Here is a 10,827-nt window from a genome sequence, read left to right on the forward strand (position 1 = left end):
TCTGGACAGAATCGTTGTAATTTGCAGTAAAAGGAAACGCAAACCAATAAAGAACCGTGGAGATCTTCTGATCTCCTTGCAGCTCCTGGCATCTCCAGCTATTGCAACAAACATCTCCAGGGCCGGATTTTGGTTTGATGAGGCCCTCAGCTCCTGAAGGTAATGGGGCCCTTTATATGTCCAGCTGTCCTTTGTCAACAACAAATTGTCGCTGTTCTTTGTGTTGAATAAATGCTATATGGTCATCGACGGACCTCATAGGTATCTCAAGCCATATGCACATGACAAAATGTATTTTATCAAAGTAATGGTTGAATTGAAATACAATTAAGAAGATCGTGAAGCGGACAGATCGTGAAGCTGAGGCTCCAATACTTTGGCCACCTCATGAGAAGAGAAGATTCCCTGGAAAAGACCCTGATGTTGGGAAAGATGGGGGGCACAAGGAGAAGGGGACGACAGAGGACGAGATGGTGGGACAGTGTTCTCGAAGCTACAAACATGAGTCTGACCAAACTGCGGGAGGCAGTGGAAGACAGGAGTAACTGGCGTGCTCTGGTCCAGGGGGTCATGAAGAGTCGGATACGACTAAACGACTAAACCACAACAACATATTAATAGTGAAATACAAGTAAGAAGAAGTACAGTGGACACTCAGGTTGCGAACGTGATCCATGCGGGATGCATGTTCGCAACCTGCAGCGGCGCATCTGCGCATGCGCTGGTTGCAATTTGGCACTTCTGCGCATGCACAAAGAGCAATTTAGTGATTCTGCACATGCGCGGCCGCTGAAGCCTGGAAGTAACTCGTTCCAGGTTTTGGCGTGTCTGTAACCCGAAAAAGCTCAACATGAAGCGTCTGTAACTCGTGGTATGGCTGTATATTAATAGTAAAATAATTACTAAGCTCTAACTGTATGTAGATTTTATTTTTATCTTATATTTTGGAAATGTATACCCAGTTTCCCCCCCCATTAAACAAGCTATAGCTTGTTTAGCTGATACGTAAATCTGGCACTGCCTATCACCATTTCGGCACATTCAGGGGTAGGGAAGGGGGATAAATGATACTTCTGTACAACTGTCAAGCTTTTCATGCACACCCCCCCCCTTTAGCTATCAACTGCAGTGTGTGCAAGATGCAGTGGCTGCAGCACAAAGATTCCTGCTACCTTTTCCGAGAAAGGAAGATGGGCTGGCGTTCCAGCATGGGCTTCTGCAGAGATGAGTTCTCCTCCCTGGCCGTCATCCACAACGACACAGAACAGATGGTACTGAGGCTTGTCCGTTTTGCTGCGGGGATAGAGATGGGCAAGGCTCGATAGCTTCAGCCCCCCCCCTCCCCATGCCTCACCCCCATATCACCTAGCAGTAGTTCAGCTGTGCCCCCACCATATACTGTATTTTTCGCTCTATAAGACACACTTTTCCCTTCCTAAAAAGTAAGGGGAAATGTGTGTGCGTCTTATGGAGCGAATGCAGGCTGCACAGCTATCGCTGAAGCCAGAACAGCAAGAGGGATCGGTGAGCACCGATCTCTCTTGCTCTCCTGGCTTCAGCGATAGCCGCGCTAAGCCTATTCTGGGCAACGGGAGGAATGCTTTCGCTGCGCAGCGATCCCTCTTGCTGTTCTGACTTCGCTTCACTGGAGAGGTGCTGCGCAGAGAGGGAAAGCTGCGCAGCACCCCTTCAGGGAAGCGGGAGGAGAAACGGAGCCCCTTCCATTTCTCCTCCCGCTTTGCTGGAGAGGCGCTGTGCAGAGAGGGAGAGAATATTTTTTTTCTTGTTCTCCTCTAAAACTAGGTGCGTCTTATGGTTGGGTGCGTCTTATAGAGCGAAAAATACGGTGCTATACCTTTAAATCAACCCATTTGATGGCTGGACTGTGTCCTTAGAGAATAATCAGTGATTAAAAAAAAAAACCAAAACCCAATAGGTACTGTTAGAAGTAAAAATACCAATCTCAAGACTTGAGGCCCTAAACGGCCTCGGTCCAGTACTTGGTCCAATATACCTGAAGGAGCGTCTCCACCCCCATCGTTCTGCGCAGACACTGAGGTCCAGCGCCGAGGGCCTTCTGGTGGTTCCCTCATTGCGTGAAGTGAGGTTACAAGGAACCAGGCAGAGGGCCTTCTCGGTGGTGGCACCCGCCCTGTGGAACACCCTCCCTTCAGAGGTCAAGGAAATGGGAGGTCAAGAGGATCTCTGTGGGAGTGATCTGGCCTTGCCGACCTCTGCCTTATTGCTTTCTGCCATCCCTTTGCTCCTCTCCTCCCGTTTTTTGCTGAGCTGGTTGCTAGGGAAGAGAGGCAGATTTCTCTTGCCAGAGTCTTGAACTGACAGCTCACATACTCGGGCTTTTGAACATTAGGTTGAAGGGCAGTGGTGTATCTCGCCTCCTGAAGGCAGGGTGCTTGTGGCTTTGCCTTGCAGAACTTCCTGAGGTTTGAATCAAAGAAACATTTCCGCCAGCGCCACGGCAAGAGTAAATACTACAAATTCTGGATGGGCCTGACGTACGACATCGTCACGAAGCAATGGAAATGGGCAGATGGCTCTCTCTATAACCCCAAAATGTAAGTGACTCTAGCACCCCATACTCCCTAATTCATTTGTCACAAGATTGGGTAATCATTATTAAGCTATATTTCATCATCATCATCATCATTATTATTATTATTATTATTATTATTATTTTCAATTATATACATTTCAGTACAGTGGTACCTTGGTTTAAGAACAGCCCTGTTTACTAACTATTGGGTATGCAAACTCAGCAAAACCGGAAGTAGTTTCCCGGTTTGCGAACAGAAGCCGAACGGTGGAAGGGCACTGGCGGCGGGAGGCCTCATTAGGTAAAGGGCACCTTTAACATGTTAAAAAGCACGTTTTAACATTTCAAATCTCAACTTCCTTCCCTTTCTTTCTGCAGTTTCTTAATTTTTTTAAAAAATATATATTTTCTGCATATTCCAAATTAACTTAATTTCCTCATTTATTCATCTACTTTAAATATATACTCTTCTAAAACTGGAGGTTATTACAATAATCCTGTCCGTGTTCTTATCTGTTTACAGTTTACAGAGGTACTTTGGTTCTCGGACAGAATCCGTTCCGGGAGTCCGTTTGCCTCCCGAAACCGTACAAAAACCAAGGCGCGACTTCCGATTGGCTGCAGGAACTTCTTGCACTCAAGTGGAAGCCGCGTCGGATGTTCAGCTTCCAAAAATCATTCACAAACCGGAACACTTACTTGCGGCATTCGGGAGCCGATTTGTTCAGCAAATATGCCATTCGAAAACCAAGGTACCACCGTACTTGTAAATATTCAATAAACCATGGAGGGGCAATGGGAGGAGGCAGGCTCCGTGAAAGGCGGTGGAGAAGCAGGGGAAGGAGGGAGGGGTGCTGGAGGAGGCAGCAGTTGCAGTGTGTAGCCTCGAGCGCGGGGATCTTTCAAGGTAGAGTGGACAGGGGGAGCAATGATAGAGTCACACCTATTATCATATTGTTCGCTCTATAAGACGCACCAGACCATAAGACGCACCTAGTTTTTGGAAGATGAAAGCAAGAAAAAAAATATTCTGATTCCCAGAAGCCAGGACAGCCAGCGGCATCGCTGCGATCCCGCTGGCTGCCCTGACTTATGGGATAGCCGCGCGCAGCCTCTCCCGGACTAGGGAGGCTGCGTGCAGCTAAGCAAGAAGCCAGGACAGCCAGTGGGATCACAGCGCAGCGATCCCGCTGGCTGTCCTGGCTTCTTGCTTGGCCGCGCGCAGCCTCCCTAGTCCAGGAGAGGCTGCGCACAGCTAAGGCCTCCTCAAGAGCCACACTCCCTTTAAAGAGCATGTGGAGTGTGGGTGCGGCTCTTTGGGGAAAAGCCCCCAAGAGCCACACACACGCTCCACGCGGCTCTTTAAAGGGAGCGCTGATCAGAGCCTCCCGCCTGCATTCGCTCCATAAGACGCACACACATTTCCCCTTACTTTTTAGGAGGGGAAAAGTATGTCTTATTGAGCGGAAAATACTGTATGCACAGAGCTTGGGATGCAAGCACACACCTCGCAGCCGAGGAGGTGGTGTGTTGCAGAGCCAGCGGAGAGAGTTCTGGACCCAAAGCCTTCCCGCCTCCGACGGGCACTGGAGGTGCGCAGGCACCAAGCCCCCACTCAGCCTCGCTTACCTCCCCGCTCTCCCCTCCCCAGACTCTCCCCGGACTCTCCGCCTAGCGTCCTCCACTGCTTGGCACCCTGGCTCGCTGCTCCACTACGCCCAGTGGTAAAGATGGCCCTGCGTAGAAATAAAAGGCTGCCCACAATATCTTTGCTTAGTTTTATTTTCAAAAACCTAACCGTCAAAAACTGCAAGCCATCACTCCTCCTCACCAGCATCATACAAAACATTTACAGTGGTACCTTGGGTTACATACGCTTCAGGTTACAGACTCTGCTGACCCAGAAATATTACCTTGGGTTAAGAACTTTGCTTCAGGATGAGAACAGAAATCGTGCTCCGCGGCATGGCAGCAGCAGGAGGCCCCATTAGCTAAAGTGGTGCTTCAGGTTAAGAACAGTTTCAGGTTAAGAACGGACCTCCAGAACGAATTAAGTACTTAACCAGAGGTACCACTGTAATCAACTTAAATACAGTTTTCAAATAATCAGTTATCCTATCACTTCCCTTTCTGCATCCGGTGCAGAAAGTAAACTCCCCGTTTAATTAGTCAAACAGTCAAGAGACTGCAGGTGTGCATAAGTGCATAACTTACGGAATATGCAGAACTGGCAAAAAATAACAGATAAATTACATGAAAAGGATAACAAAGACTTTAAAAGAGAATGGGAACCATTTACAAGATACAGTGGTGCCTCGCAAGACGAAAAGAATCCGTTCCGTGAGTCTCTTCGTCTAGCGGTTTTTTCGTCTTGCGAAGCAACCCCATTAGCGGATTAGCAGATTAGCGCTATTAGTGGTTTAGCGGCTATTAGTGGCTATTAAAGGCTTAAGGGATTAGCGGATTAGCTGCTAAAAGGCTATTAGCAGCTTAGTGCCTTAGAAAAAGGGGGTGGGGAGCAAAAAAAAATCGCAGCAACTCGCAAGACATTTTCGTCTTGCGAAGCAAGCCCATAGCAAATTCGTCCTGCGAAGCACCTCCAAAACGGAAAACCCTTTCGTCTAGCGGGTTTTCCGTCTTGCAAGGCATTCGTCTTGCGGAGCACCACTGTATATGAAGAAGCAACGTGAAGAATTGGACTCACTGGCAGGGTTTGAATAAACGAACACAATTGAATATAACAAAAAGTAAGATTATATGTATTGGGAAAATTTTGGGAAACAACACATAGGGTGAGTAATATGGAAATAAAACAAAATGGGAATATCAGGGAAGTCCGGGGAGGTGGGGTGGAGTATGGAAAATTGTTAGAGAAATGTTGTTAGAGGATGTATACTTGGAAAAACCAATTAATTGTTTTTTTAAAAAAGAGAGAGAGGGACCACAGGTGTGCAGCTAAGTAGGTCAAACTGCAAACATGCACCTCTGAGTAGCACCATTGACCTTAAGATAAATACAAACCAACATCTTCTCCCTTTCTGTGTTGCAGGCATGGAAAGCTGCCTCCCAAAGGCTGCGCCTACCTCCAAAACGGATCCCTTTTCTCCCAGGAGTGTGAGGAATTGGCTTACGTCCTGTGTCAGACGGCGCTCCGGTTTGGCTGGAGTTGAGCAGCTGTGGAGGGGCTGGAAGAGGAGAAGGAGGCGCAGAAGCCGGTGTGGGTATGTGCTTGTGATCCCAGCATCCCACGGATCAGGACCCCCTCCTCTCCCCCATCTCACAGCAATGTTGCGGCCCTTTCCCTTCAGAAGTCCCCAGAACGTTACAGTAAATAAATTTTCATTTCTCAGAATGTCTTGAGACTATTGATCCCCCCCCCAATTATTTTTTATTGTTTTACCACGTTTACAAATCGGTCCAAATTATTTAAATTTAATACAATTTCTTTTTTTAAAAATCAGGTTTTCTGCTCCTGTTGCAAACCTACGTCCATTACTTAGTGATGTAGCAACTTCATTCTTCAATAATAATAATAATAATAATAATAATAATTTTTTATTTATTCAGAAAACCAGGCTCAGGGCGGCTAACAACAAATTTAAAACACTTAATTGATGCAACAAGAAACAGCATAAAATATAGTAAAAACCGTGAATAACAATAAATTCAGAATTCAAAAATCAATTTAGGGGGGAAATCCATCCAATAAACATTAGATGATCACCAGGGCTAGCTGACTAAATTAGTCCTATTTGGGCCAGCAAGGAGACCAGGGGAGAATTAGCTGTGGGATCCCAGAGTGGGGAATCTTCATAAAAGTGGAGGGGGGGGGGAGGAAGGGGAATAAAAGATCAGGATGAATTCAAATTAAAGGCCAGCTGGAATAGCTCTGTCATACAGGCCCGGCGGAAGGAGGTTAAATCCCTGGTGGAGCTGGTCCATAGCAGGGGGTCCATAGATCAACCAGGATCGACCAGGGAAACCCCACAATCGACCAGTACATTGCGATTAACCTGTTGGACATGCCTGCCATAGCACAATGATTCCACTTAAAATAGCCACAGATGAAATGTGGGGTGAACGAATGAATACATGTGAACATCCTGCAAGCAAATCAGGATGAAGGCAGAATGAATACTCATTGTCATATAACTGCCCTGATTAAGCTGAAAAAATGCTCAGTGAAGTCTGGACATTTTCTAACCTCCACTTAAGTTTTGGGGCAGCGAAGGGGAATATCAAGAATTAAATAAAAATATTAAAAAATCGGGTGATCTGGAGGAGCAAGAATGGGGGCAAATGGATTAAGTTTACATTTAGAGGTGAACTCAACTCATGTGAACTTTTCAGGACAACATGAGAACCAAAACGTAGCCAGCCTTCAAAATCTACACTTCTCTGAATTTTCACAAAATTAGACACAGTGGTCCTGGAAGGGTGATTGGTCTTTGTTGCTTAACAGCAAAGGACCTGGTTAATTTGTTTGCTAATTGCATTTCTACCCCACCTTTTCCTTCAAGGACCCTCGTTTAATCAACAATGAACCAGCAGTAAATCACACCAAATGGGTTGCAGTTAACTCTTTATTAGGAAAACAGGATCAGCACAGGAGTGTCAGGCCCAATGGGCGCGGCAGCTCAGGTCTTGCCCCCCCATGCAGCAGTTGCTGAGACTACAGCGTCTGGGCCTCCCCACAGCTGTCTCCTCCTCTCCAGGATTCCCCCCCCCCGAGCAATCAGAGACTGTGCAAGTCTGTCTTTGCTCCCCCAGTTTCATGCCACTCCTGGTTCTGGGAGACCAGGGAGAGGAGAGCTTGTCTCAGCAGCAGGAGGGGATAGCCATGACTCTTCACCAGACTGATTCCTGCCTGCCTCTTGGACCCCTTCCTCTCCTGCTTCAGCTTCCACCTCTGATTCTGGACTCCTCTCTGCCACCGACTCTCCCAGCTCACTAAGCCCTGTTGCCTCTTCTGCTTACGACACCTCCTTCTCCTCCCAGTCCTCTCCTTCTGACCCCTCATTGTTGTCCCACCACCCCTTCCTGGGATCTGAGCCTCCTTCCCTTGGGGGCTCCCCAGCTGCCCCCCCCCCGCTGTTCCTCTGCATCCAACCAGTCCATGATCTTGAGATAGGTTAGGCCAGGGGTCTGCAAAATTTTTCAGCAGGGGGAATGGTCCACTGTCCCTCAGACCTTGTGGGGGGTGGACTATATTTTTGGGGGGGGGATGAATGAGGGACGATGAGCGGCGTCCGTGATGGCCTGGGACTCAGGCTTGGACTCGGAACCAGAGGAGTCTCAGTCTGCATCGGATCCTTTGCCTCAGGCAGCATCTGAACCCAGTCTGGGGCCTGAGCCGGAAGAGTCCCAGTCTGCAGAGGTTCCCCTGCAACAAGCACCAGCTGAGCCGAGTCAGGGGCCTGAGCCTGCCCTGGCTCCAGATGCGGGGATGACCTCGTTGCCTCCAGCTGGGCTATCACTCACAGCTGCTCCACTACCAGTTGGGTCAGGAGAGGCTGAGGCAGTCTCTGGGTCTAGTAACCCACCAACGTCTCCCGAGCTGCAGAGACTGAGGTCTGAGAGAAGGAGAGACCTGAGTAATCGCAGGAGGAGTGCTCGCCTTCGGGAGAGACAGGGAGGTGAGTCACTGGGGGATCAGGACCGGCCGTTACTCCGACAGAGATAAAAGGCTGGTGGACTCCGCCCCAGGTTGCGCGAGCAATGTTTCTGCTTGCCAGAACCTGCCTGATTCTGTGCCTGACCTTGCCTGGTTTCCTGCCTCGTGTCCTGCCTTGGCCCTGTCAGACTGACTCCTCGCGGAACCCTTGGATTTGGGACTGGACCTGGACCGCGTTACTCGGGTTACCCCCGGGTTCAGCACATCCGGATAGGGGCTGCTTTAAATGGCGGCTGTTCGAGAGGGGCGCTCAGCCAACCATGGCTCCTGTCTTACGAGTAGCAGGGGCTGGCGGTGGCGGTGGTGGTGGAGGGATGATGAGCAGTGCACGAAAGGGCTCTGGAGAGGGGCTGGAACCCACAAAGCCCAGCCCCCTTCCTCCTCTAGGCAGGGCGGGGAGAAGCCAGGAGGAGGGAGGGAGGAGGCGCTGCCGCTGTGTGTGTGTGTGGAGAATGATGCATCTCGAACAATCAGAATCAGATCCATGCGGCGATTCCCGGACTGTCCGCGAGCCAGATCCAGAAGGCATTTGGGCCAGATCCGGCCCCCGGGCCTTAGTTTGCTGACTCATGGGTTAGGCTGAGAGCCAGGGACTGGCCCCTCAAGGTCACCCAGTGGGGCTCCGAACGCTGGTCTTTCCCAGGTCCTAGCCCAATCCTCTCACCACTACACCACACTGTCTCTCTTGCCTTTCGATGGATCTTAAAAGGGTATCTTGTCCAGATTAGGAACACGTGCTACGCCATGGTGGAGAGGCACTCCTTTATTTATTTCAACGAAGAGGTTTGGTGGGGAACTTTGAAGAGCATTTCTCCTCCTTTCCTGCTACATGACATTTCCAGATAAATATTTTTTTAAAATATTATTATCCGTGGTGCTCGTGAGGAAACTCCCCCAAAGATGGAAAACTGGGAAAGGAGAACGTGAGGAGGCAAATGGTTTTATTTTGGGTCTTCATCATCTGCATCTTTGAGGGGTTCAAAATAAGGTCTCCCAATTTAGGGAGGCAACATTATTGATAAGGTATGAGAGCCAGAGAGCGGAGTGGATTCTTTCCCTGTCTCTCTGCTTCTGCTGGCTGACTGGGTTATCCTTTGGTTTCTTGGGATGAAATGGTCCTCTGTCCATTTTTCCCCTCTTGTGTAGAGCTTAAGGCAAATATATTGAGTCTGGGAACATCACACAAACTGGGCTTCTTTGATCAGTGCAGTCTGCATCTTCCCAGCAGAGGCCTGGAGTATTGCATTCGTTGAGAACTTCAACACATTCTTCCAGTACTGGCCCAGGGATCAGGCTTGCTTCATTCCAGAAACTGAAAAAAAGAGGCAACGTTCATCAATGCAGATTGCAATCCTACTTTGGTTATGTTCTGTAAAGGTAAAGGGACCCCTGACCATTAGGTCCAGTCGTGACCGACTCTGGGGTTGCGCGCTCATCTCGCTCTATAGGCTGAGGGAGCCGGCCTTTGTCCGCAGACAGCTTCCGGGTCATGTGGCCAGCATGACCAAGCCGCTTCTGGCGAACCAGAGCAGCGCACGGAAACACCGTTTACCTTCCCGCTGGAGCGGTACCTATTTATCTACTTGCACTTTGGCATGCTTTCGAACTGCTAGGTTGGCAGGAGCAGGGACCGAGCAACGGGAACTCACCCCATCGCAGGGATTTGAACCGCCAACCTTCTGATCGGCAAGTACTAGGCTCTGTGGTTTAACCCACAGCGCCACCCGTGTCGCCATAACAAAATTGCTCAGCAATTTGCTCCGTCCCGCCTCTGTGTCCAGCTACTTTCAAACTGCCACACCTGTGTCCAGTTCAGGGCGCCACAACTTAAGGAGAGTATTGACATGTGCACCGGAGGGCGACCAAGATGACCAAGTGTCCGGAAACTAAGCCCTATGAGGAACGGTTGAAGGAGCTAGGTATGTTTAGCCTGGAAAAGAGGAGACTGAGGGGAGATACTCCAACTGGGCCTGTCTTAAGCATATCCAGCACCACGGTGCAAAGATCCCTCTGGCGCCCCCCCTTTCCCAGAGTTGTCAACCTTTTTTTAGGGCTGGAGGAGGCGGGCAGCGGCTGGGGGGTGGCTCCTCTGGTCGGGGAAGAGGTGGAGGCTGGACGTGGCTCAGTTAGCCGCTTTGTGCCGCGGTGTCACTCACTCGACGCACTCATTCAGTGTTCCCTGGACTCTCGCCTGGCACCCTCCAGAACTTGGTGCCCCAGCGCCTCTAGCCTCTATGGGCAAGACGGGCCTGCCTCCAATATCTCAAGGGCTATCACATGGAAGAGGGAGAAGCTTGTTTTCTCCTGCTCTGGAGGGGAGGACTCGAACCCATGGCTTCAAGCTACAAGAAAGGAGATTCCGACTAAACATCAGGAAAAACTAAGATATGAATAGGGTATGAGCCTGTGACCTGGAACTAAGTATTTATCATTACAAAAGACTGGCCAGGCTCCCCAGGCAATCCAATCAAGTGACCATTAAACAGGTAACCTGGCAGACAGGAGGTAAACAAAGCACTCAGATTTCTGCTGTAGATTGCCCTTTCTGTGATGTATGTATGATGTTTCTGGGGGCGGTCTTGGACTCCAGGGAGGGAAT

At 49.4% G+C, this 10,827-nt stretch overlaps 1 protein-coding gene across 2 annotated transcripts in view; it reads left to right on the forward strand.

Moving 5' to 3' along the window:
- Positions 1-5,906, forward strand: part of LOC310659216 (oxidized low-density lipoprotein receptor 1-like) — an 18,078-nt gene extending 12,172 nt beyond the window's left edge. For both annotated transcript variants that reach the window (XM_083402457.1, XM_083402456.1), the window contains 3 exons: positions 1,117-1,271; positions 2,434-2,576; positions 5,604-5,906. In XM_083402457.1, the coding sequence (XP_083258583.1) occupies positions 1,117-1,271; positions 2,434-2,576; positions 5,604-5,724 (419 nt within the window). In that variant the 3' untranslated portion in view covers positions 5,725-5,906. The remainder of the gene's footprint in view (positions 1-1,116; positions 1,272-2,433; positions 2,577-5,603) is intronic.
- The last annotated feature ends 4,921 nt before the right edge of the window (positions 5,907-10,827 follow it).

Source organism: Podarcis tiliguerta, assembly GCF_965153285.1.
Source record: "Podarcis tiliguerta genome assembly, chromosome: 10".
NCBI lineage: Eukaryota > Metazoa > Chordata > Lepidosauria > Squamata > Lacertidae > Podarcis > Podarcis tiliguerta.